At 46.0% G+C, this 26,793-nt stretch overlaps 1 protein-coding gene across 2 annotated transcripts in view; it reads left to right on the top strand.

Annotated features, from left to right (window-relative positions):
• ABTB3 (ankyrin repeat and BTB domain containing 3) overlaps nt 1-26,793 on the top strand; it is a 179,175-nt gene that overhangs the window by 87,239 nt on the left and 65,143 nt on the right. For both annotated transcript variants that reach the window (XM_075156630.1, XM_075156621.1), the window contains exon 2: nt 12,654-12,803. In XM_075156630.1, coding sequence (XP_075012731.1) covers nt 12,654-12,803 — 150 coding nt within the window. The remainder of the gene's footprint in view (nt 1-12,653; nt 12,804-26,793) is intronic.

Genomic DNA, 26,793 nt, shown 5'->3' with positions numbered 1-26,793 from the left:
CAAGAGGGGTATGTGTGGAGGTGGCCCGGCAGGCATCTCTCTGCACAGCCAAGTCCAACATGTATTCAAACTCTTAGCAGCAAGTTAAGAATTGCTTTCTTGATCACATATTTCTGGGCAAACGAGCTCAAAGTAAGTGACAGTTCTCCAGCAGAGTGTACTCTCTGGGAAGTCTGGTGCATGCAAATGCCTACTTTAATTTCACATTGTGCGTGTGTGTGTATATATATACACACACACACACGTATATATACTTTAATTTCACAATGTGTGTGTATATATATACACATACATACATACCTACATATATATATATATATATGAACTTTATTTAGTTTCTTAATGAAGCTCATAGATCACTCTTGGCCTGCTGTAGCAGTCCCTGTGGCTAGGTCAATGGTAGTGTGCTGTCCGCTCATGGCTGGAGGCCATGAATCTACAAATGATTTAAATTGCAGAGTTCTGCCTTTTCACTAGAACAGAATTAAAATAATTAATTACAAATTTATTTTATTTTAGAACTAGAAATTTAGTCTATTTTTGTTCGTTTTCCTCATGATGTGCCGCTGAGACGATGAAAACTTGCTTTCAATTCCTGTAGGTCTTGCAGTGTTGTGCATTGCAATTAAGATTTCATGGCATGCTTTTATGGTATTTTTCCAAATATTATGATCTTCATAATTCTCTAACTTTTATAATTCCCTATGGTTCCTATAATTGTTAATATTAAGAAATATGAACCAAGGAACGTTTTGTTGTGCTTATCCACAGAATGTGATTGGAATAAGTACAGCTTTACTTAGTTTGGTAGCTGTAACCACTTCCAGCCAGGACTTCCAGGCTGAACCGTGGGGTTAGTTTGTTGCAGGTATAAGATGATGCTCCCAGTAAAAGGACTGGGCATCTGTCTGTCGTAGCCCTGGAAAAGATGCTGAGGAATGGGTCCCAGGAACACTGACAGCAGATAGCTGTTACGAGCACGGGTGAAAAAATGAAGTGAAGGTCTGTATGCAAGCGAGATGGGGGAAGAAATGACGACATGAACAGACGGCTGTTTGGGGACTGTACCTGAGTGATGAAAATGGAGTTTATTTGACTGTCGGGAAAATGGAGCACGATGAAGAGTTTACTTTGTATTGGTTTATTATTTGGGGGTTCTTTTCTATCTGGGGTTTTGACTTGAATCGATTTCCAAGATTTATGTTCGATTTCTATGTCCCCCATAGCATATTCATCTCCTTAGTCAGCTTATCAGTTATGTAATGCTGACCCAGTGAAGCTGTGTCTGGAAGTTTCCAAATACCATTTGGTTTCTTTCAGTCTGCTTAGAAGAGAAAAGGCTAAATAAAATCGACAGATGAGATGCAGCTGGCGAGGCAGTTAGGATGGCCTACTGTTACGGCTACCTGCTGATGATCATTATACGTCCCCGATTTCAGTTGCTTCTGATATGTTCCAACTGCATTTAGATTTTTCTAGGGCAATCACTTCCCCCAAAATGATTTAAAAATACACTTCTTTTAAATTTCAGCCGAGTTGGCTCAGCCATTTCCAAGACCAAGGCTGTAGGGGAAAAAACTGCCCCGCGGTTTGTTCCCCGCCTTAGTTTTGGTGCTTGAGTATTGGGGAAGGGCTGGTGAAGCAGTGCCGTGGGGCGGCCGAGGCACCGCCAGGGATGTGGCTCTGTCCCTGCGAGGACACCCATGGGAAGAGGTGAGCCCGTGGGGAACGGCATCGTGCTTTACCCGGAGCAGAGGATGGATAAGATGCGGTCATGTCGAAATCATGGCAAAGACCACACTGAACCAGAAGGATAAAATAGCGAGCATCTGTTTCTTCATTAACTACTGTGTATTCGGCGCGCTGAAGAAGGGTCTGCTGTAGAAATGATCATATCCCTTTACTCTAGGGTTTTTGCTGTTTGTGGATCTGTGTGTGAATGTCTAGGTGAAAAAGTGGAGGAGATTAATAATGCAGAGGTTCAAATCTGAAGATTATGCATAAATGAATACTGGGTTTGACCTTTAACCGCTCTGAGAATAAATGTGCAGCCTTTTCTGTCTGGAGAAAGTAATAGAGGGCATCATTTTCAAAAAATGAATGAGATATTTTAGGAAGAAAACTGTGTATCTTGATATCATAAAATTCAGAATGTACAAATGGATACTCTGCAGGAATCAAAAAAAAGTATTAAACCTCTGTAAAGTAATTTTTAAAAGTCTTTTTCAGTTAAACTGGTAGCCACGTAATGAGCTCATGCACCTGAACACAGTTAGTTTGTATTATAGCTGGGTGGGGAAGAGGGTGTCCATCAGCTCTGTAAAACCTGAGTTATTTGAAATGGGTTCAGCCAGCCAACCTGTAGGGCAAGCAGTCATAAAAGTATGCTAGCGACACAGTCTAATGTCTGTTGTAAATTTTTTTCATTGTCTCTAATGATTTTACCATAAATATATATAGGTTCACCTTTACTGGTCAGAGCTGATTTATTGTTGTAGGTGTCTATATCAAAGGTCTGGATGGTGAAATACGTGCTATTAACAAGTTATTTCTATTTAGTAAGCCAAGTGGAATTTTTGAAGAACGTAAAGGTTACTTTTAGAAACGACTGTCATCTGGCTGGCATCCAGGGTTTCCAGTCAGTGAAATTTTTAGGTGAATATTTGGCTTCAAATATGTGGCAAAACCCCATTGAAGCACACGCGGAAGGCAGAGGGTTATTCCTTTGCTGAAGGTGGGAGCTGGCTACCTTGGTCCCATGTAGGTCACAGCTGTCGGTACCTGAGCTCAGGTGTTTGCAGGAGATAGGGATACCCCAAAATGATGCAGCAAACCTGGCTGGCGGGAGAGGGGATGCAGGGGGCTGTAGGGCACGTCCTGTGCTGGGGTTGTCTACAGCTCAGGAGATCGCTGTAGTTGTGTACCATATGCCTTCAAGGGTAGGTGGTTTTTATCCTGCTGTGCTCAGTGCTATCCTTAGCAGGGTGGGAGGGAGCGTGGTAAATGCTTGGAGTGATGGGATACTGCCCTAAAGCCAGTAAATAAAAGCGTGTGTTTCTAAAACATCTTATTCTTTACTTTCATTAAGCGCGGGCTTTCATGGTGAGGGTGGAGTGGCTAATCTGATATTCATCTGTTGAAGCAGTTGAAAGGAAATTCTAATTACTTAACTTTTACTGAGGGCTCCCCACGCTCCAGTTTACCCAAAACTCATCGCTCGGGGGTAAAATCCCGGCCCTTACAAAGTCAGTAAGAGTTCTGCCAGAGCCGCTTGCATTTCCCCGCTGAAGCATGGCAATGCGTGGCGGCAGGGCAGTTTCCTTCACCTGTGTCCTATAGTCCCAGGGGCTTCATCGCAGCCCCTACATGTCCTGTGTTTTCAGCTTTATGCAGTACTGACTGCAGATTTTACTCATTTTATTTACTTATTATTTATTTTATTCAACCACATACCCTGGTGCCCTCCCAGAAACCTTTGGGGCTGATGATTTAATCGTTCAAAGTTGAAGGACGGTGATGGTTTAGCTGCTTTTTGATATTAGGGCAGCATTCCCTGGGACAGAGCCCAAGGCTTTCGTGTTTGTGGGAAGGTGACTTACAGAGCAAACAGCAAAGCGCCCAGCTCCGCAGAAAGGGGTGTTGTGTTATTCTCCCATCAGCCGGTCACTGCACCCTTGTAAGGTCAGGTGTTTCACCAGTTTGAATTGTGGACAATCCTTATTCCTGTACATATGGTTTGCATAAGCTTTTGCCTACATAACTAGCTCCCAAGCACAAGGCGGTGATTGCTCCGTAGACCGCAAACACCGCGTCCCGCTCCCCTCGATCCCATTTCCAGCTGCTGCCACCGTGCCCGCCTGTGAAAGGCAAAGGGGACAGTTGGTAACTGTGATGGGAGTGCCCCATGCTCAGTCTGAGCACTGTCTGCTCCGCTATGTATTATTCATGGGGTCTGTACAAGCTGACAATGTTCCAAAGCAGAAGGAGGAATTTTGGCAAACAATTCCTTCTCCTGTAAAAAGCATACTAATCTTTACAAATATTGAAGCAAATGGAGGAGGTGTTTTTTAAGATACTTGAAATATTCTTGCCAAGTGTATTGTATAGTATTCAGTGCAACTGCTCAGAAATTGTAAGCACATTGGTGTTTTTGAAATGATGGATCCAGCCCTTGAAGGCATTTGACGAATGGTGCCTATGCCAAAGGAATGGTGGCACACAGAGAAAGCGGAAAAAATGCTCTTTTGGATCAAACATTTTGTACTGCTTTACTATACCTGTGGTACCTGGTACAGGAGCCTGTTTGGATAGCATGTCTTAAAAAATGGGGGATTATGTGCTTGCATGGGATTATTCATTTGCAGTTGAAATACTCAGTCTTCCTTCTCAAGAAGTCTGAAACAGTATCGTTACAAGAAACTCACAGCTCGTGAAAAAGAGACTTGAGCATATACCTATCCGAGGACGCTTAATTACCTGCCGATGTTTTGTTTATCAAATACTGGAGGAGACCGGACTGGGTTAGGAGAGATGCCATGTCAGCGCCATTGGGCTTTCGGGCCGTGCCCACATCACGGTTGCTGAAGGGGAAGTCGTCTGTCGCGGCTGGGCATTTTGGGGGGCTGACGGTAATGAATGAAGGAATTACAGGCTCTGGGAAAGCATATTAAGCTATGAATCACCAAATCCTCTTCTGCTGCTATCAGCTGACAGGCCTTTTTCCATAAAATAAAACCTGTTAACGCGTTCTTTGTCATTTTCAGTGACATAAAAGGCTTAGACCTTATGCAGACTCTTGGTCTAATAGCAGATTTTGCCTGTTTTTAGCCAAGTCCATTTTTGCATGAGTTAGTACTCCTGTGCATTCCCAGAGTCCATGTTTATACCAGTGCACATCCTTTCTCCCTTGAGTATGTGTCTGCCATCTTGAGTACTTGCCGGTAGCCGGACGAGGCATCTTGCGGCTAGACTGGGTACCATCAAATCCACATTTCTCCAAGCTTCCTCACTAGCCAGCATTGCCAACACGTTCATCGTGCTCTTTTCTTTCTGCAAATGCCCCACGATCTATCAAATTCTTGCTTGTATCGATATAGTGATAGCTGCATGTATTATATTTATTTGCGTGTAGCAGAGAAGGAAGATGATACCGGTATTTTTTAATTTTATTTTCTGTATCTGGATGCCTCCTGTCAAAGAGTGTGATAGAAAACCTTTCTTCTCCAAATCACTAGTTCCAGGGCAGCATAGCTTAGATCAGGGTAATTTCAAGTTGATGGGTACTCGGCGTGAAATAAATGCGCTGTGTCAGCTCAAGCATCTCTGCCAAAAAAATCACAACTCGCACTGAAACTTTTATGGTCACTGTGACAGTGGAATAGCGTGGCTGAGCACAGTATGCTGTTGAGCGATTTTCCTGTTGTGAAGTCAATAAAATGCCCCTTCATGATCAACAGGGAGAGAGGTGGTGAAAATCACAGGGAGGCAAAGGAGTGCGGTGCACATCAGTCCCCTCGCCAGGAAAAGGGAGGGGGGGATACAGCCATTGCATCAGCCACAGCTCGCCGTGCCGTCAGCACACGAGTTGTCCGTCCTGCCCATGGATGCACGCCGGTAAGCAGCACCTGCTGCTTCTCGCCTGGTAGCAGTACCACAAAGACCACTTTAGGAAACTGGGAGAGACCTTGGGGTAAGTGTGAGGAGGTGGATCTCCGTTTCTCCTCTTGCCCTTGGACCAGCTTGCTTCACGTTCACTGTTCTTGTATTTTTGGTGGTTTTGAGGATTTTGAAGTTTTGCAATTGATTTTGGCAGGACCAAGATTTTGTTTTCTCTATATCCTAATAAAAATAAATGTAAAGCTGTAGCTGGTGATTTGGGAGCTTAGTTTCTATGTTTAGTGGGATCTAATCTTCTGATTCTTCTTGGTTTTTTAATATATAGCCTAAACAATCAAATCCATCCTGCGTTCCACTTGGTCGTGCACCACTTAACTGCTTGGTACTAGCAGAATATATCCTAATTTAGTTGAATTGTTGTTACTTCTGTGCCATTTTAAGCAGCAGTGATTGCCACTCATTATCATTAGGCTAAAACGATTGCCTTAGAAGGATCCTAATAAGGAGGATGTCCCAATTAGGTAGAATGTGTTGTTCTAAGAAACTCCTTACAAGAAAAGATGTCACAGTTGCATGTTGTAATATAATTCTATTATCTTGTCTTCCTATAACATCTGCTCTAATATCTCACAGAGGTACTCTCTGCTTTGGATGATGATCATCCGTTATGGCTTTTGATGAAATCAAATCCAACTCAGCTGGGATACTGCCCTGAAAATGATTACACATCTTTGGAAAAAACTGCTCTGCAGATATGCAGTTACTGAAATTTCCAATTGCAAGGAGCCAGAGACAAAACTGCTCAGAGAAAACCTCCAAACCTGGCCAGATGAAATAAAAAAAGTTGCCCTTGCATAGGTCAGAGGATCATTCTTCGCAGTGGTTCTGGAAGTGAAGTTCCCGCTGGTGAGAACCCAAAATCAACAGAGTTTGTACAACTTCTGTTTGTCATTTATCAGTGGTTGCTGCCATTGGTCATTTTTTGGCGGATTTTGTTAGGCTCTCAGTTCTTTCATTTTTAAGTGTTATTAATTTGCCCTTCTATTATTTTTTCCAGGAGAGAAAGGGTGATCTCTTGTGGTTAAACTGCATAACTAGAGGCCTTATACTCTTTTCCTGGCTTTCTCTGACATTTCTTATTTCACCTTGAATTAGTTACTAAGTTCTCTAGTGCTTTACTTTCACTTCATCTATAAATCGGACATGAATATTACCTTACCTGCTTAACGCCAGTGTCTTGAGGCTGAGTGTAAAGCTGGTAATGCTTATTAATGTCTTTGGGTGATAGGTGTTAAAGACACGCAAAGTGGTGTCCCTTTACTCTCTTGCATCTGATTCCTGTGCCTGTTCCACCCTTCCTCATTTGGGCTGCTCTGCCTACTCTAAGACTCCGATTCTGGAAACTTTATATCACCACCTAGCTTTCCCAAGTGCTTTGCATTTTCTCCATGAAAGCCACTCCCTGTTATTTAACCGGGCTGGAATGTGTGGAAAGAAGACACTTTGCACTCCTTGCCTTGAATGCTTTCCAGGTCTTCCGTTAACTGAAAGCCGTGGCTGATACGATTAGCATTAAGGTTTTCCCCATAGTCTTATTTCTGTAAGAAGTCAAGACGTTTTCCATCTGCCTTGCCGGTCAGATTGACAGGCTGAGATAAGGAGTCACGGTGCAGGTTGCTTCAAACGACAGAGGCCATAGGATTTCTTCATGAGTTTGAGCTTCTATGTGGTGGCTTTTGTCACTTTGTATTCGCCAGCTCCTGCGCATTGGTGTTGGGATGCTGAGCTCATGGTGCTGGTGTTCCCACACTGTGCTTCAAAATCTGGTGTGTACCTGCGTGGTGCATCATCCTCACCTACTCATGATTGCCACGATTATCAAATGTGGGGTCAGGAGAGTTTTTCTACCTGTTTTTTCTACCAGAATAGCAACCATGTGGGGTTTGCACCTAGTGAAGTGTATTGCTATTGCAAACGCAGCTGGCAATACTATTGTCCCTTTTATTTCTTTCCCGTAGGCCTTTATGCTGTAGATCTCAAGAATGCTCTCTGGTGCTGGGAAATATTTCGGTACATGAGCTTGTGGAAGAAAAGGGATTTTCCTGATTGGATGTTTTGTGAGCTCTTGAACTTCACGTGGTTCGTTGTGAGAGCAGGAGATTGGACTCAAAAACCTTCTAGTCCCATGTTCCTGTGTAAAAAAAATCAAAAAGTTATGATGATTGAGTGGATTTCCTACTCCTAAATGTAGTCCTCCTATGTAAGGTCGGCATTTACTTGAGCAACGTGCAGCACCACATTTTGGGGACTGTTCAGGGTTAACTACCATTTTCAGGCTCATTTTGTAGAGCAATTTGCCTGATGCCTATCGTGCACACTTAATTTCTATAAACTCTTAGTAGGATCCAGCTATTCCTTGCAGTGGGAGTATAAGCTGTTTTCCAGATATGTATGTTTGCTTAAGATGTAATAGATAGATAAAGAGGGAGGTCAAAGATACTTTGAATTATTTTCTCTTGAAAGTAGGAGCCCTTAATTAAAGAAAAACAAGAGCAGCAAAACCTTTATGCTTCTTTCCAGACTCTAAATTAATATGTAGAGAGAAATCTGGCATTCTTTCCAAAGGAACGAATGGTAGTACTGAAATGCGCAAAAAATGTTTTATGGTATTTATAGCGCTTATATTTTTAGTCAAAACAAACACATTTGTGTTGCATTTCTGCTAGATGCCTCGGCACAGATCATTTGAATCACATTGCCCAGTGGGCATTTTTATTAATTTAGTGCCATTGGAAATTTGTTTTGGTTTAGACCATAAGATTTGAATACTAAAGGAGAGGGAGGAGGTAAACAATTTGAAACATGAGTGACATTAGGTATTGCAGACCCATGAATGTAGGCAGCGCAGACTTTTCCTTGCTTGCCTTGGTCCGTCACTTTGTGTGCATGTGTATATATACATACATATATATATAAAAAAATCTGAATTCAGTGATACTTGAGATATCATTTCGTCTTGGTGAATTTGCTGTATGCTCAAACAATAGCTCGATTAAATGTCTTCAAATTCCTTGAAATACAAATAAAAGCTTCAAATGTAGGAGGTGTATGGTACTGAAGTATGTTTACAATAGGTGAGAAGAGGAAGGTTGGAGCAGTAACTTGAGACCTGCAGTAACTGGAACTGCAAGTTTAAATTCTATATCTCTCTCATTCTTTTTTTTCTGAGATGGACTCGCTGTTGAAAATGCTGCTTTAGATGGCAAAGCTGGTTTGGGACCAAACTGTGGGATGTTTGAGGATGCAACACAGCCTTGTCCAGAATTTTGCTGTTCATTTCAATAAAGACTTGCTGTTTTATTGCTTTCCACGTTATGTAGTCATTCATGGTGGTATACAAAAGATTGCTTGTCTTATTTTTTGCTGGTTTGCCCTTTGATCTGCCTTTGCATGATGCAAATAGCTGTGCAGTGCCAATAGCAATGCGTGGTCCGTGGAAAGCCGAAGCCGGCAGCTTCCTATGCCTGAGAGAAAGGGAAGACCGACTGCCGGTCCTGGAGTATGGGCACCGTAGGTGCCAGCACTTCAGCAATCAAATGTTTTACAACAGCTGGTATATAAATAAGTGCAAATATCTGTTTAAATAGAGGAACAGTGGAGGGGGCTTAGAATTTTTTTTTTTTTTTAATGATTCCTCTGTATTTAGGTAAGATTTGGGCTACAAATCCCATATTTCTCCTGCCCTGAAAGCCAAAGAGGTCACACAACTGCTGCTGCATCCGATGCTGGAGTTGCTCTTGGCCATCTGGTCCTTCAGGCTGGGGGAGGCACTGAGTGGCAGGGACAAGCTCTGCCGGGGCTGCTGCCAGGCACTGAGCTTGGGAGGTTTGTGTGATGGATGCAGACATCTTCTATCACACTAAAAGGACAGCACGGGCAGCTCTGTGGCAAGCTTTGAAACGAGTATGCAGGAATGTATGTATATTTGTGCCAAAATCTGCCTTGCAATGGAGGGTTGTGCATCAACCAAGCCCAAGGGGTGGGAAAGTGCGTGGAGAAACTGGAATAGAGTTATCAGGTACCCCTGGCTTCGCATGAGTTTGCATGAAGGTTTAAAATAACTGCTTCTTTTATAAGTTTGGGCATCTTCAGTCTTCACTTTGTCTTTTTGTATAATACTTCTTTGGTTTGGGATTTTTAAGTCCTTGGGGATTGAGCTCTGGCTTGTGTTTAAGCTGAGCCCAGAGGGCAGGAAAAATGTGGAGTGTATTAATTGTACATTGGATTTTCCCTATGATGTTGGGTTTTCTCTGGAGATTTGGGAGGGGGAGCATTAGGAGCTTGTCACTGTGATTTTTTTTTTTTGGCATCCTGCTGATTTTAAAATGTATTCTCTGCATTTCTCTTCAGTCTTTCACCTACAGACTGCAGGGTACCCTGAGGCCAAGGGCAAAGTGGATAAAGCAATTTTGGATATGGCCCATTCTGGATATGTCTTCTTGCAGACAAGTCCTAGACAGATCCCTGCCCCAAGGAGGGTACAGACGAGGGGAAGCACCAAAAGAGGTGGCAAAATCCAAATATACTTGAGCGTTTTGGTTGTCTCGCCTTGCTCCAATGGTTCACAGCAATCATAGATGCGATGTACGGCTGCTGTACATTGCTGTGTGGCACAGAGCAGCCAGGGGCATACTGAGTGAGTCTGGCCCCGTATTATGATTTTAAACCATTTAAATCTTATTTGTAAAGGTATCTTAAAACAGTATTTTTTCCCCACACTTAAGGTATGTTTTCACTGAAAAAGATTTTCTTATTGGATATTCAGTTTTTAAAGATGCCATAAAGCTGTTTGTGTTCTATTTCTTGTTTTTAGAAATCTCTTTGAGTGTTAGATCAGTTACACATCTGTTTTCTGCAGGGAAGACTCTTCTAATTTTGCCTTAATTTCTATCCATTAAAATTATAAAGAATAATCTAAATAAATGAGAAAGATTTCCAAGAGAGAATACTTATTAAAATATGCAGGCAAGTCTGCATTATAAATCCAGGTGTTGTACTTCTCAAGCTCTGTACATCCCCAGAATGTAAATGTTGCTCGGTGCGCCGAGTGTTTATGCGAGTCAGCCACTGAGCGATGGCAGGAGAATTTGGAGAGCTTGTTTGATAAGCCGTGGTCACTTTTCATCCCTTACCTCTCTGCTTTTAATTCTTTCCTCTCCGTTGCTGTGTCAGATGTCCTGCTCTTTCTCTTCAGGGCGCTTCCTCGTGAGTCGTGTTCCTCGCTCGTGACCTTCCACACGTGCATATGGTTTTACTGTCGTTATTACAGCCCTGGGACCAGAGCCAGGGCTGGGATTACGGCTGCTCCTGCTCCTCTATCTCCAGCTTTCAAACAGGCTATTAGGGAATTTGTTTTGGTGTGGCTGTTGCGTGCAGAGGGTGATCCTGGTTTAGGTTGCTGTCTTACAGCCATGGTGGGCCAGACCTTTGGTCCTGGTATTCCCAATGTATACCCCCGCTTTTTGTTTCGAACGTGCTCACTGAACCTGCGTCGCCTCTCTCCTCCCAGGCTGGGATGTTTTTAGGTCTGTGCTGCAAATACGACTTTTAGACTAAATTGTTTGCAGGGAGGAGATGGATGTGAGGAGAGAATCCAAAGCAGTTTGGTGGAGCTAACAACATGGCTGAGAAATGTCCCCTCTCAGGTGTGTTACCTGGTCTTGCAGTGCTCCAAAGCAGTGACGTCTGCGGGGCTTTTCATAACTGAAGTAAACAGGGGTTAAGGTAGACGTTCTGCCCAGGACCTCCAATGTTATACCTGTTGGCAGAATTATTGATCGGTAGTGTTAGACACCATATATTTACTGGGCTGGGAAGCTAAGTAGGTTTTTCCCCCTGAAGAAAAACATTAAATATGTACCTCTTCCTTAATGTATTTTGTAAAGTCTGCTTGGCCCATAAGGACAGAACCTCTCCCTGTGCTTAAAAGGAAGGAATAGTAAAAGCTAATGGAAAAAATACATTTCCTACTCTGGCTTCTTTTCAAAGGTAATTGTTGCATATCACACAATCTGAGATAAGATGAAATTTAATCATCATAAAGAGGTACAATTCCACTGCCTCCAGCGGGTCTCCACCTGTGTGTGTCCCAGTGGGATTGGGAAGGTGATGCTGTGGAGAGCATGGCCATAGCTGGCTGTTCATAGACCACGGGAAAGGAGGAGAGCTTGTTCTCCAGGCTGGTCTTCCATGCATCTGTTACCCAAGGATGGTAACGCAGCATTTGTTCTTGTAAATAAGTTCTGGTTTTTAGCATGACAGTGATTTTGATTAATAAACATGTGCCCTATATCTACTCCTGAGGGTTTAGATGTCATGGCAGAAAGTGACTTTTGTGCCTGAATGAACGTGTATGTAAATTATTTTATGTCAGTAGCTTTACTTATGCCCTGCCCCACAAAAATTCACAGCTGTAAGGGCTTCTGCATAATGGGCTTTTGAAGCCCAAACAGTTCAATTGCCAGGAGTTGTATTTACAAAAGAAATTCAATAAGCCCATCAATGACACTTCGAGCATCTTGACGCTGTCCATTATTTTGGCAATTGTCAGTGGAATTCTCCTTCCAGGAAAATCCTGTAAATGTATTGTCTGTCTCATATGTAATTTTAAAGCCAATCTTTAAGAATTCTGTCACTAAGATACCATTTTCTAATAAATTTGTATGGGTTTGGAGTAGTTTCTAGGAGGCTTCTTTGGAACCCTCTTGACCTCCTCCTTGGGCAATTCTCTAGGATTTTCTGTAAGAATTATCCCCGAGTGACATCGTAAATGACTTGAGGATATTCAGAAGAGTTAACGAGGGCCACTTCTGAGAACATGAGTCATCCGTGACATTGACTTATAGATATTGATTGTCTTTGAGCTCTGCACACACAGGCTGCGTCTTGGAATGTCCCCAGAACGATGTGGTGGTGGCAGCAAAGTCATCCGTACTGGCTGAAATTACATTGGACTTCTTTCTTTTTATCCACTGTAGGTGTTCTCTGCCTGCCGGACAGCTTGAACCTTCACAAAGACCAGCAAAGGTCAAATAAGCCCGGGGAAGTGCAGATGTTCAGCCAGTCAGAGCTAAGGACCATCGAGCAGTCTTTACTTGCTACGCGCGTGGGGAGCATTGCTGAACTCAGTAAGTACAAGGCTGTTGATAATGTTTGTTTTTTTTTCCTCGAAGTAAAACAAAGCCAATTGCATTGCCTGGTTGTGCAGAGGAGGGATGAGGGGGCACATGTAATGTTGAAGGAGACGTTGGAGCAGATCTAGCCATGTTTATACTCCATGGCCAGCTGAAGCCATAGGAGGAGAAAATTCTCGAGCAGTCTCAGAGCAATGCCTATGACTTGTTTGCATACACTGCTCTCAGTTTTAAAGGTAAAACATGCTTTATTTCATCTTCCCTATGTTGTGTTTGAGAGCACCTCACAGCGTGGCCACACTTGCAAATGTCTGTCATATTAGTGTTCTGTCTCATTTCACTGGGTTGTTTGTTTTGAGGTGGGCAAGCAAAAAGCTGAAGGCTGAAGGAAATATTGTCACAAATTTAAAGCAGAGCTAGTTCCACCTGTGTTACAGACCTGTGTTACAGAGGGTCCTTCATCCTGCCTTTCCTTCTCCAGTTCCAGCAGAGGAAAGAACCGCGACTCAAACCTGCACCAGAGGAATTTGCGCCTGGAAGATAAATTATTTGCTATTAATCAAAAAACTTTTTGGGAAATGTGAGAATCTATGATATCTGTCAAAATTTGAAAGCTTTGGTTTCAGCACAAATAAATTGTAGGACGCAAGTGCCATGTGAATCTTGATGTGGACATGGAGATAAAGTTACCAGAAGTGCCTTTTAAATTTTTTTTTTTATTGAGAGAGAAGCCTTCCAATCACATGTTTATGGTATAGTTAGAGATACAAAGCTATGGGTGGGAAAACTGAAACTTTCAGACAAAAAAGGATTTTTTTCTGAGGTCTGTCAGAAATACTGTCAAGTATTTTATTTCCTGAGGTCTGTTATGAAATTTTGGGGAGAAATTGAAAAGACTCAGATCTATGAAGATACACGCAGCCCAGCTTACTGTTGTTCTTATTTCTGAATTCTGCGTTGTAAAGAACATGCATAAGGATCTCACGTTCATTTTCCTGGCTTTCTCTGAAGCAATGGGAGTCTTCTCTGTAGCTCCATCATATCATCAGGGCTTAGTTTATGTGCTGTTCATGAGCCGTGTGGATGCACCGTGGATGTTTGTCTGCAAGCCACAAAATGAATTTCTGTTTTCAGCTTGCTAATTTTTCTCTGCTCTGGTGAAACATCAACAAGCCAAGAGCACTTTGAAGTGTTGCTCCGTCTCTGGAATCAGGTGTTTGGTGTTATTCAAATTAAGTAATTTTTGCTTATTTATTTCACGTGCATGAAACACACAAGAGTACTGTCTGTGTGCCAACTAAATTATGCATGATACAGCTCTCTCTCTTTAAAGTACATATGGTTGTGTTTTAATAAAAAAGTAATCTGTGGATATTTCAGGTTTTTTTTTTTTCATTCTGGATTTTTTTAAACCTCTGTACACAACCCAAAAAGCCAGACTCCTTAATTACCCCCTCCCTTTTTATTAAATTTGATTTCCATAAATCTATCATCTCTAAGTAGTCCTACCTCAGATTCAAATGCTTGGTTGATAGGGTTTCCTCTCTATATGTCTGTTGACTGCAAACACAGGCAAAACACTCTTCAGGGTGGCCAACTTGAAGAAAAGAGTGCATCAGTGGGAGTTGGATGCAGCTGTCAGAGAGAGGTTGGTGCCTCCAGCACGCTGGTAGCCCTCCAGAAAGCCCTCTGGACAACCGTGGAGGGAACCTCCCCAGCCGCTGCAAGCAGATGCATGTCGGGGAAGGAGTGGTAATTGGCAAAGCTTGCAAGGCTTGATGCTCAGTTGGGTAGAAATCTTTGCCGTGGAGCAGTGCCGATGCAGAGTTCAAAACTGAATTGTGAAATGTGGAGGGAGGCGTGGCGTGTCAGTGGGCAGAACCCTGTGGATTTGGGGGAAACACCTGGGGATCAGGGTGCGTTGGTGGGGAGGGAGTAGGCGAAGGAGGATTTATCGTTGCCCTTGTGGTGTGAGGGGGATGGAGAGCTTTAGAAGTGCCGTTGTGGAGAGGGAAGAGGATATGGAGAAAGTGGGATATGAGGAAAAGGTTAGGTACATAAAAGCCCCTGCTTTTGTGGGGATGAATAAAGGTGGTGGGGGAGACTGTCTGGATAGGAGGGAATTAAGAGGATAGCACTTGTGAAGGGAGGAGGAGGAGATGGCAACCAGGAGTGAGTGGCAAGGACAAAAGCTTGACCATCAGAGTGGGCATGTGTCCACAATGTCCCACCGGCTTGCAATATCCCAGGAGCCAGGACTTCATTTCTGTGTTCTTCATAAGAGCACAAAAGACAAGGGCAAAGAGGGATCTTGCAATAAAGCAATTTAATTTTATCTGAGAGAGGGGAAAAAAAAAAGCAATTCTAATTGAATGAGATTTCCTATAGTTTATCAACATTAATAATTAAAGTATTGCAAGTACGCAGAATAACTAGAATTAACAAACGCCCGCTTGCGGAGGAAAGGCTTCTCCTGCTCTCGGTTCTGCCCAGCATCCTTGCAAGCAGCGACGTGGCTGGCTGCCGAGCTGCTGGAGGCTTTGAGACGGGAAATCAAATCTGTCCCATGGAGGACGACAGCTGGCAAACGGGCCCCATTTGATGCCCAGCGCCTGTATTTCAGCTCAAATCTTCTTAGTTTCCTCATGGTCTTTGTGTCTGTCCCAGGTGGAAAATAGATTCACAAGGTGAAAAGCATTGCGTCTTGTGGTACCTTCACCTTTCCTTACATGTGATGCCTTTAGTCGTCTGCTCCCTTTGTTTGTTTACAAATGCTGTCAGTGTGTTAGAAAAGAGTGTTTGGGTGAATTGCGTCTCCCTGGGGGTTGAAAGAGGCAAGACAAAACTGGGGAAAGGTGGGATGGTGGGATGGTGGGAAAGGTGGGATGACCGTACAGGGAGGGCAGCACCCTCTGGGAATTCTGCAGAAGAGGTCAACCTGGGCTTCCATTGAGGGGTCCTCATGACCGGGCAGGTGCAACCGGACTTGCGGATGCTACTCTAGTCCCCTCAAACTCTCTTGCCTGGTGCTTCTGCTCTCATCTCCTGGGCTTAGCAGGCAGCGGGCGCTGGTCGTCGCTGGGACGGCCCTGCCCTGCCTGGTGGCGGCGGGGCGAGCTAGCGCCGCTGGCCCCGGGGTGCTCTCCCGAAAATAGGAAGACGAGGCGGTGTTGCTGACTTAAGGGAAAAATCAAAGCAAGGTTTTGTCTCCAGCACTTAGGAGGAGAATGTAAATAGAGACCTAATTCTGCAACGCAATTACAGCGGTAATGCATGATTCCAAGGAAAAGGCTTGAAAAATTAATGTGAAACCTTATTCATTAAAATATAATGAACACGGCACAAAGTTAAGGAACAACAATAAATTTGGCCTATGTTATATCGGCATTTAGTATTCAGGAATTGTAATTGCCTACTGTGTGTTTTAAAATAATGTAATTTCATTTGAAATGCTTATTATATAGAGAACATTGGGAAGAACTGAAGCACACCAAAAAATAATAGGATTTTAAACAGTAGCCTGACAGTATTTCACTGTTTAATCTTAGAGAAAGTATTTCACAAGACTGGGGTGGTTGTTTTGGTTTTTTTTGCAGTTTTTCCTAAAGTTTCCTGTGTTTCCAGACCAGACCCAAAGGACAAGGGAAGTTAGTCTGTGTATTTTTTTTCTGAAAGTTTTGGGAATTCTTCTAGATTTCTAGTTCTCTTTTATTTCCTCCCCCTTCAGACAGGGAAAAATAAGTAGTCTGAATAGAAAAAGAGAGGAATATTAGGGAGAGCTGTTGAGAGATCTCATGATACTGCATTTTGACCTTTGAATATTTTTCCTAACTTCTTTATATGCATGTTTGCAATCCACAAATGTTTATGATATATTTAACTGCATAACACTCCAACACACCTACTCATCACCCTTCTAAAAATACAGCTGCTGGCTTGGAGACCAGATGCAGAAGGGACGAGGCTCACAACTGGAGGTTGCTGGTGTTTTGCTGGATGAAGGAGGACCCTCTTCCTCTTGCGCATGCACATAGGTGGTGACAAGGAAGAGCAGAGCCTTAGGGTGCGCTGGGCACCAATCCTGGCACCAAGAAATATTCCTCCCTCACTGCCTTGGGTGAAGACCGTAAGGTGTTAGTGTACGGCCGAGCTGGGACAACCACCCCATGTTGAGGCGCATGCGTAGGACTGCAGAAGGGTTGTGTCTCTTGAGCTGCACAGAGGGATAAACTGTGGCTTAGGATGTCATCCAAACCGTGTCTTCAGGTTAGAGCAGAAAGCTATTTGGGGCTTGCTTTGAGTCCAAAGATGGCCAGTCCGCTATGGCTTTCCTGGGAGAGAAGTTGGCCACCCAGTCTTGCGCAAACCACGGTGACCAGTGGTGGTGGTATTAGTCTGAGTGTTAACCACAATGAGTAGGCATTTTTATTTTAAACTAGGATAATCTGAAGATGCGGATGCGACTTAATACTGCTGATCTCAGAGCTTTTTAGCCTTTGAACGGTGTTTAACTTAGAGCAGTTCCTAAATGTGATGTTCAGGCTGGTATTTCCTCCACGTCACCACTCAGGTCTCAGCAAGGTTTTCCTTTTTGCCACTGGAAAAACACCACCCTTCCCTATCATCCTCTCTTTGCCTCCACAGTGCTGAATGTATATATATTTCCAAAATAACAGCCTCCCAGTAGATCTTGGCACACTTTCAGGGATGAAAGGAAGGGTTACTGCTCAAATGTAAGTAGGAATGTGATTGCACATACCAATACTGTTTTTCATTTCTCCTCACAGCCCCAGCTGAGGAGATGATGAAAGTTGGCATCCCCTCCCTTGCCTTTTCATCTAGTCTCAATGCTCTGCAGCCAACAGGAAGGAGCACTGCAGGAGCCGTACAAATTGATTCATGTCCTGTAAAGAAGAGGTTAAACCTAGGCTTAGAAGCAAATGCCAGGGTAAAGGTGCTTGCTGGAAGGGTGGCATCTGAAGGAGGGTTGTTGTAAGTGCTCTGCTTATTTACTGCCAGAACAAAAGCCCTGTTTGTCAGATGTTTTTCTCAGACTAAGCAGCACCGTAGAGAAAGGCCAAAGCTTATTCCCTGTGAACAGTTTGCTTCATGCGGTGCAGTGCTGAGCTGCCTCTGCTAAGAAAAAAAGGAGGGTAATTGTTATAGGTATTCCCTTCTGAGGGGGACGGAGGGCCCAATTTGCCAGCCAGACCCATCCCACAGGGAAGTCTGCTGCCTCCCTGGGGCCCGGGTGAAGGACATTACTAGGAAGCTCCCCAGTCTGGTACAGGCCTCCGATTACAGCCCGCTACTGGTTATACAGGCTGGCAGCGAGGAGGTTGCAGAGAGAAGTCCCGAAGGGATCAAAAGGGACTTCAGGGCGCTGGGGTGACTGGTGGGAGGATCGGGAGCACAGGTAGTCTTCAGTGGCAGGGAGGAATACTGAAGGGAACAGGAAAACTCATCGGATCAACACGTGGCTCAGGGGCTGGTGCCATCGGCGAAATTTTGGCTTCTTTGACCAGGGGGAGGTTTACACGGCACTGGGCCTGCTGGCGACGGACGGAGTGTGAGTTGGCCGGGCTCATCGAGAGGGCTTTAAACTAGGTTTGAACGGGGAAGGGGATAAAACCAGGCTCACTAGAGAAGAGCCTAGGGACAGCACGCCAATGTCGGGGGAGAAATGGGCAGCCCAGCTCAAGTGCATCTACACCAATGCACGCAGCATGGGCGGCAAAAAGGAGGAGCTGGAAGCCATTGTGCAGCAGGGTAGCTGTGACTTAGTCACCATCACGGAAACATGGTGGGATGAGTCTCACGATTGGAGTGCTGCAATGGATGGCTATAAGCTCTTCAGAAGGGACAGGCGAGGAAGGAGAGGCGGTGGGGTAGCCCTGTATGTTAGGGAGTGCTTCGACTGTCTAGAGCTCGATGGTAGTGATGACGAGGTCGAGTGCTTGTGGGTAAGGATGAGGGGGAAGGCCAACAAAGCAGATATCCTGCTGGGAGTCTGTTATAGACCACCTAGCCAGGACGAGAAGGCAGATGAATTATTCTACCAGAGGCTGGCAGGAGTCTCCCAGTCGCTAGCCCTTGTTCTCATGGGGGACTTCAACTTTCCGAACGTCTGCTGGAAATACCACACGGCAGAGAGGAAACAGTCGAGGAGGTTCCTGGAGTGTGTGGAGGATAACTTCCTGACGCAGCTGGTAAGCGAGCCCATCAGGGGAGGTGCCTCGCTTGACCTGCTGTTCACGAACAGAGAAGGGCTGGTGGGAGATGTGGTGGTCAGAGGCCGGCTTGGGCTTAGCGACCATGAAATGGTAGAATACTCAATACTTGGTGAAGTAAGGAGGGGGGGCCAGCAAAACCGCTACCATGGACTTCTGGCGGGCGGACTTTGGCCTGCTCAGGACACTGGTCGAGAGGGTCCCTTGGGAGATAGTCCTGAAGGGCAAAGAGGTCCAGGAAGGCTGGACGTTCTTCAAGAAGGAAGTCTTAAAGGCGCAGGAGCGGGCTGTCCCCATGTGCCGTTAGAAGAACGGGCGGGGAAGGCGACCGGCCTGGCTGAATGGGGAGCTCTGGCTGGGAGTCAGGAAAAAAAGGAGAGTTTATCTCCTTTGGAAGAAGGGGCAGGCAACTCAAGAAGAGTACAGGGATCTCATTAGGTTGTGCAGAGTAGAAATTAGAAAGGGAAAAGCCCAGCTAGAACTCAACCTGGCCACTGTTGTTAGAGACAACAAAAAATGCTTTTACAAGTATATTAATGACAAAAGGAGAGCCAAGGAGAATCTCCATCCTCTATTGGATGCATGGGGGAACATTGCCACCAAGGACGAGGATAAGGCTGAGGTACTTAACGCCTTCTTTGCCTCAGTCTTTAATAGTCAGAGCGGTTATCCTCAGGGTACTCAGCCCCCTGAGCTGGAAGACAGGGACCGCGAGCAGGATAAACCCTCCATAATCCAAGAGGAAGAAGTTAATGACCTGCTATGCCACCTGGACGTTCACAAGTCTATGAGGCCGGGTGGGATCCACCCGAGGGTACTGAGGGAGCTGGCGGAGGAGTTTGCCAAGCCGCTCTCCATCATTTACCAGCAGTCCTAGTTAACTGGGGAGGTCCCGGACGACTGGAGGCTTGCCAACGTGACACCCATCTACAAGAAGGGCTGGAAGGAGGATCCGGGGAACTACAGGCTGGTCAGCCTGACCTCCGTGCCGGGGAAGATTATGGAGCGGTTGGTTTTGAGGGTGCTCACGAGCCATGTCCGGGACAACCAGGGGATCAGGCCCAGCCAGCACGGGTTCATGGAAGGCAGGTCCTGCTTGACCAACCTGATCTCCTTCTATGACCAGGTGACCCGCCTTGTGGATGAGGGAAAGGCTGTGGATGTGGTCTACCTGGACTTCAGTAAAGCCTTTGACACTTCTCCCACAGCATTCTCCTAGAGAAGCTGGCGGCTCACGGCTTAGACAGGTACACTCTTCGCTGGGTAAAAAACTGGCTGGACGGCCGAGCCCAGAGAGTTGTGGTGAACGGAGTTAAATCCAGCTGGTGGCCGGTCACGAGCGGTGTTCCCCAGGGCTCAGTACTGGGGCCGGTCCTGTTCAATATCTTTATCAACGATCTGGACGAGGGGATCGAGTGCTCCCTCAGTAAGTTTGCAGACGACACCAAGTTGGGCGGGAGTGTTGATCTGCTGGAGGGTAGGAAGGCTCTGCAGAGGGACCTGGACAGGCTGGATCGATGGGCCGAGGCCAACTGTATGAGGTTCAACAAGGTCAAGTGGCGGATCCTGCACTTCAGCCACAACCCCATGCAACGCTACAGGCTTGGGGAAGAGTGGCTGGAAAGCTGCCCAGGGGAAAAGGACCTGGGGGTGCTGGTTGACAGCCAGCAGTGTGCCCAGGTGGCCAAGAAGGCCAATGGCATCCTGGTCTGTATTAGAAATAGTGTGGCCAGCAGGAGCAGGGAGGTGATTGTGCCCCTGTACTCGGCACTGGTGAGGCCGCACCTCGAATACTGTGTTCAGTTTTGGGCCCCTCACTACAAGAAGGACATGGAGGTGCTGGAGCGTGTCCAGAGAAGGGCCAGGAAGCTGGTGAAGGGTCTGGAGAACCAGTCCTACGCGGAGCGGCTGAGGGAACTGGGACTGTTTAGTGTGGAGAAGAGGAGGCTGAGGGGAGACCTTGTTGCCCTCTCCAACTACCTGGAAGGAGGTTGTAGTGAGGTGGGTGTTGGTCTCTTCTCCCAAGTAACTAGCGATAGGATGAACGGAAGTGGCCTCAAGTTGCGCCAAGGGAGGTTTAGACTGGACATTAGGAGAAATTTCTTTAGTGAAGAAGTGGTCAGGCCTTGGAACAGGCTGCCCAGGGAAGTGGTTGAGTCACCATCCCTGGAAGTATTTAAAAGACGTGTAGATGAGGCCCTTAGGGACATGGTGTAGTGGGCATGGTGGTGTTGGGTTGATGGTTGGACTGGATGATCTTAGAAGTCTTTTCCAACCTTAATGATTCTATGATTCTAAGTGGAGGTACTAGCCGAAACCTGCAATTCAGATGGTAGTACTCCCTTCAGCATAGGGTTTGGCCATAGACTGGCAGCCTGTGTGGGCACTCTCCAGATGTAGTGATATTTTTCCTAGTTTTCGAGGGCCCTCCGCTGGGTTATTGCACAAGATCTGTACGTCCTCGCTCTCTCACCACTTTCTGGGCCTCTTGTTTGCAGTTCCTCCTCGCTGTGATCCACGCGTCATCCACTCTGCGTGTAAAAGCTAAAAAGAGAAGTTGCTGAGGTGCCCCTTCACCCCCCAGCAGAGAACACAAGACAGATTAATGCAGTGCTTAAATGCTAGGTAGTTTCTTGCCTCCGTTAAGTGCTAGCTGGTTGCAGGCTCCCCTAACTGCTACTCCGATCCCCTTGCAGCCCCCTCCGAATGATGGACCTAAGCCTCCATTTGCTGTCCATGTCTGCGCACAAGAAGGGCTATGGATTACTTACTAGCCCCAAACGAACCCCTGCTTTTCTTCCATTCCCCCTGAGATACCATTATCATAAACAATAAAGCAATACATTCATTTATCAGTGGAAATGAAGCAGGAGAGAGGATAATTTGAAAATACTAGGCTACACCCTGCTAAGGCTTTACCTTCGCTGTCACTGCCCTGCTGACCGGGAGGGTGGATTTCTATCTTAGGTTACAGGGCTGAACAGAGGCAGCTATCACTTGCCTGGGTCCCGGTCTGCTGTCGGTGCTCCTTTGGGGGCTTCCCCCATGGGGTGAGAGTCAGCCTCCTTCGCCTTCCTGGGGGCCAAGCTGGGGTCTGTCCCCACACAGGTGGTTTTGTTCCTCTGGGGCTTCTACCTCGTGTGTTTAAGCCTGCTCAGGTTAATGGTTAGAGGCAAAAGGCATCGCCTTCTACCAACCCTTCCCCGATACACCAATGTATCGGCTCAGGACTCGGTGCGTACATCACCCTTGAGATGCAGACTCCTTTTTGCCCCTGAACTCCTGTGCATCACAGCACGCTCAGGGTTAAAACAGCATTTTCCTTTCCTTAGGTTTGCAGGCCTCCCTGTCCCTGCTGTGCAGAGCACAGGCAATCGGTCAGGCCAGAGTGAGCACTCTTCAGCTGGCCTTCTCAGCCATGGAGGGCTCTTAAATTCAGAGTTTGAGGATATGGGTCTACGTCAGGCCAAAGAAAATCCAGGAACGGTGGTCCATAAGGCAGTGGTGGTCCGCAAAGGGAAGGCTTTGCATTAGGTCGGCAGATGAATAGCTCATCTGAGTCAAAGCTGGTTGTTTGGAGTTGACATGGCTTAAGGGGAATCAAACACAAACATCGTGGTTGCCACATTGGATCGGAGATTTTGAAGGTGATGGTGTTGTTATAATAAGTATGTGAACTTGAGAAGGTTTAATTATTATTGTGGCTTTTTTATGGGATACATCCAATCCCTAATTTCTCAGTCTTCAAAAGCTTTGCAAACACTAAGTTGCACACAAACACGTACTCTGTAATATAAATAGAAGCTTCTTGTGATGGTGGGATAAGCAGAGATAAAAGGTTAAACGAGCTGTGGGAGGCCACAAGGAAGCCACTGTCAGGAAATGGGCTGCTCGTATCCCGGTACTGTCTTTGGGCGCTGCATTCAGAGTTTGGGACCACAGCTCCTTCGTTTGCTCTTCTGCAGGAGAGATGAATGGCTGTTAGGAGAATAAAAGATTGCCTGGGGTAGCAAATTCACATAGGGGTATGACATGGGCAAGCGGAGATGGCAGGGATGGGAAGGTTTCTGCAAGGTGAACTCGACAGTGGAACTGTTGCATGTGGGATGCTCCACTGACTGCGTTATGGCACCCCAACTGCACCCGCAGCCCGAGGCAGCTGGCTCTTGAATCTGGAATATACTGTGTGCCAAGAATAGCATAGCTTTATGTTTGAAGATACTTTGTGCTGAGAGCACGTGCACAATGAAATACATGCTAAACACTTTCTAGTGTGCACCCACCCTAGCTCTCTGCACACTCCTTTCCTGGTGTAGAGGGTCATCTTGAGTTAATGATAGAAAGACCTCCAATAAATCATTTGAGGAAAGGTCTCGCTCAAGCAGTTTTTGCTCAGCTGACTTTTGAAACATAGAGATTGATGCCAACACCAGAGGCAGAGCAAACATGGAGGAACAGCGCAGCTGAAATCAAGAGTGTAGGGATGGCTGGGGTGGCTGACTGAGCGGGTGGCTGGAGGCGGTCTGCTGTGGTACAGGGGTAGAGGAGACACAGTTCAACTCCTCGTATTCACCTGCATTCTTGCGCTTACAGGCATACGCCGGGGTGAGCTGTAGCAATACGTCACTTCGGTGCAGAAACCAGAGGCAATAGGTAGGGAGAAAGGGAGAGAGACTTAGCTACAGTATGAGAAGGATGCAGGATGGCCATGGCTACCAGGTAGCAATCTGATTGAATAGACCTTGGTTTACTTGTCAGGGTTATAATTCATGTTTTCAATACAGTCTCCCCAGAGCTGGTCCTGAGCAAAAGCTGAACAAGACTTCTATACTGAGGTGTGAAATGAATCCAGGTCAAGAAAGTGAGTTTTGCACCTGGCTCACGTGCTTCTAAGGGGGCACACTTTGGAAACTACCAATGGCATGGTTTTTCCGTGCCATGGAAGTTGGCATCTGGACTGCAGCTCCCTGGCCAATACTTCTCCTGTTGATGGTCTGGACAGGACATAGGAGGATGTTAAGGGCTCTGAAGGACAGACATGACTCCAGTCTGTGGCTCTGGCCCACTCATGCAGGAGAAAGTGTTCATCCAGGTAGCAAAGCGAAGTGGCAACACTGCTGCTGTCAACGTGCCCCACTGTAGGGCGTGATTCCCGAGAGCAGGCTACACACATTGGAATCATGGACAGCTGGAGGGATGATCAGGCCGGCATTATCAAACTGATGGGTGCTGCCTGCAGGATGCTGTCGTGCTAGAAACATGGCCTGCAGCTGCTTCACAGGGTGCCCTAACAGGGCATCACGCGGGAAGAGGGCTGCGGTGACAATAGATCCTCCTCCCTCCCCTGGGCTTTGAAGGAAAGACACAGGCCAAAGAACTGTGTGGCTTGTTATCGGTGTGCAAAAATATCGTCGTTAAGTTGTTCTTGTGGTCTTAGGACATGTTTTTGGAATAAGAAGAACCTGAGGTTGATGTCGTAGGGAGTGGCCGTGTAAGGATCGGTCCAGCATCATTTATCTCTGGGTTGTGGTTGTGCAAACACCCAGCTGAATATTTTAGGCTGTGGAAATTTATCCCTCTAAAAGCAGCAAGCCTGCTCCTAGGCAGGCATGTCTGCAAGATCAGGCCCATCATGACAGACCATAAAATCCCTCAGAAAGCTTCTCAGAAGTGGGCATTGGGCATCTATCATTTTCTCTTTCTTCCTCCTCTTTTTGCTTTTCTACTTTTTTCCCCCTTTCCTGTTACCAAATTGGAAACAGATGTGTTATTTTTTAAGCCTTGGGCTCTAAAATAGTAAGAGCAGTGATAACAGTTTTTGCCAAAGACAGTTAAAAAATGCTTAGCTGGTCACTGTGGAGAGGGCTCGAGCCGTCCAACAACTGTATGTTGTTGAATATACGACCCTGTACAGACTGGCGCAGCTTAACTTTCCCTGTCACATCACATCTTTGGCTTGAAGTCAGTGAAGCTGTTCCTTAAATATTCAGTGTTGCCTTAAACCAGGCCCGTGTCACAACATGCGCATTACATAATGTTTTCAATCTTTAAATCAAATGTATGTGGACCTTGCATTCATAAACCATGCTGAACTGACAGCAGCAGCGATGGGAAGTCCTGCTGTAGTTGTGGAAAGAATGAAATGCTGGTAGTTACAGCGGCGGCTCTCCACACACTGCGATGTGGTGATCGTTTCATGGGTCCTTTGCTAGCCAGCGTGCGAGGCACAGTGTTTTTCTTCTGGGCTGACAAGCTCCAACACGGGGCCTCATTGCCGGAGCTCTTCTCCATCCCAATCCGGGGTTGCAAGGATGGGCTTGCCACCTGGACGTTGCCACCACCTTTGCTGCCCTCTGGGAGCCTGCCCTCCAGTTCTGGCTTCCCAGCTTCGGCAACAAAAATATCCTTAAATATGCCCCCACCTCGCTGTTCATTTTTTTTTGTGTCTACCCCGCACAATGTGATGTCTTCTCCCTGGCTCTGCCAGCAGAGCAGTTTGTGCGTCGGCTCGCTTGGCTTATGTTGCATAAATTGTGGAAGTGTTTATTTGGTTTAAATTAAAAACAAAATAAAATTGGCAAGGTATTTCGTCAGGCAGATTGGCTCCCCAGGCTGCTCCTCAGATGGGTTGCAGGCGGCGGTACAGGGGCAAGAATGAGCGCAGGGGAAGGCGAGGCAGGGATCCCCGCCGAGCCCCTTGTGTCGTGACGCCACAGCCCTCGGGAGCCGCGTCCCTGCAGTTACAAGATCGACTCAACTGCTGGGATTTTTATTTTTTATGTTTTTTTGGAAATTATGCACTCGGGAATTTATTGGCCTTCCAGATGCACTCAGTTGATACATCTGAGACGTGTTTTCAGGGCCAAAAAAGAGGCAGAAGAGCCAGCAGTGCTGCGAGCAGGTAACGTCACCTTGCAGAGCATTGCTGTAGCTGAACAGAGGAGCAGAGATGGCTAACACAAAGTGATGAAGGGGGCTTCCCTCTCTATGCTTGACCACAAATTCGAGGTTACCTTTGGTGTTCAGATGTACTATGGCTTTTACAGCTGGCAAGGAGAGCATATATAGGTTGAGTTTCCCAGATGACACTTGGGTTGGCTGACTGCTGGAGACCAGACCAGTGACTCCCATCACGGAGCTGGTTTCACGTCCACGGGCTTTGGAGTGCCCTGGCCAGGATCAAAGAGAATTTCAACTTTTTGTATATTTTTTGGAAGAAAATGGAGAAGCAAAAGCATGTTAGCAAGGAAGAATAGAAGCAGCAAAACGTGATAGGGATTGAACCAACACACGTGCATCTCAAACCAGATGTTACACTACGCTACATTTTACAGCGTATGCATAAGTACTACCATACAGTGTGTGCGTGCGCCTGTCGGCTCCCGCCTCCCTTGTCAGCACTGATCCTGGTGCACAGATATGCTGAGACACAGCCTCTGCTCTGAAGAATTTGCACCATAACTGGATGCAGCTGGAGGAGGAAAAGGGCACCAGGGCATGCAGCGGCTTGTCCGAGGTTACACTGTAGAATAAAATAGAGAGCAGCAATTCCCGTCCTGCCTCCAGTGCTCTGCCTGTTGAGTACCAAGATCGTGATGCAGCTTTTTATGCTGACTTACTGTCCTCTGTGAAGCTCGATGCTTTATAGGTATTGATTATTTAAGCCTTGAGTTGCTCTGATAGAGGAATGTTATAATAATTGTTAATATAGAAATTATTTGAAATGTAACCAGAGATAACAGCAAAGGCAAAAG

The sequence above is a fragment of the Calonectris borealis genome, chromosome 1 (assembly GCF_964195595.1).
Source record: "Calonectris borealis chromosome 1, bCalBor7.hap1.2, whole genome shotgun sequence".
Classification (NCBI taxonomy): domain Eukaryota; kingdom Metazoa; phylum Chordata; class Aves; order Procellariiformes; family Procellariidae; genus Calonectris; species Calonectris borealis.
This window is presented reverse-complemented; position numbering and strand designations above follow the sequence as displayed.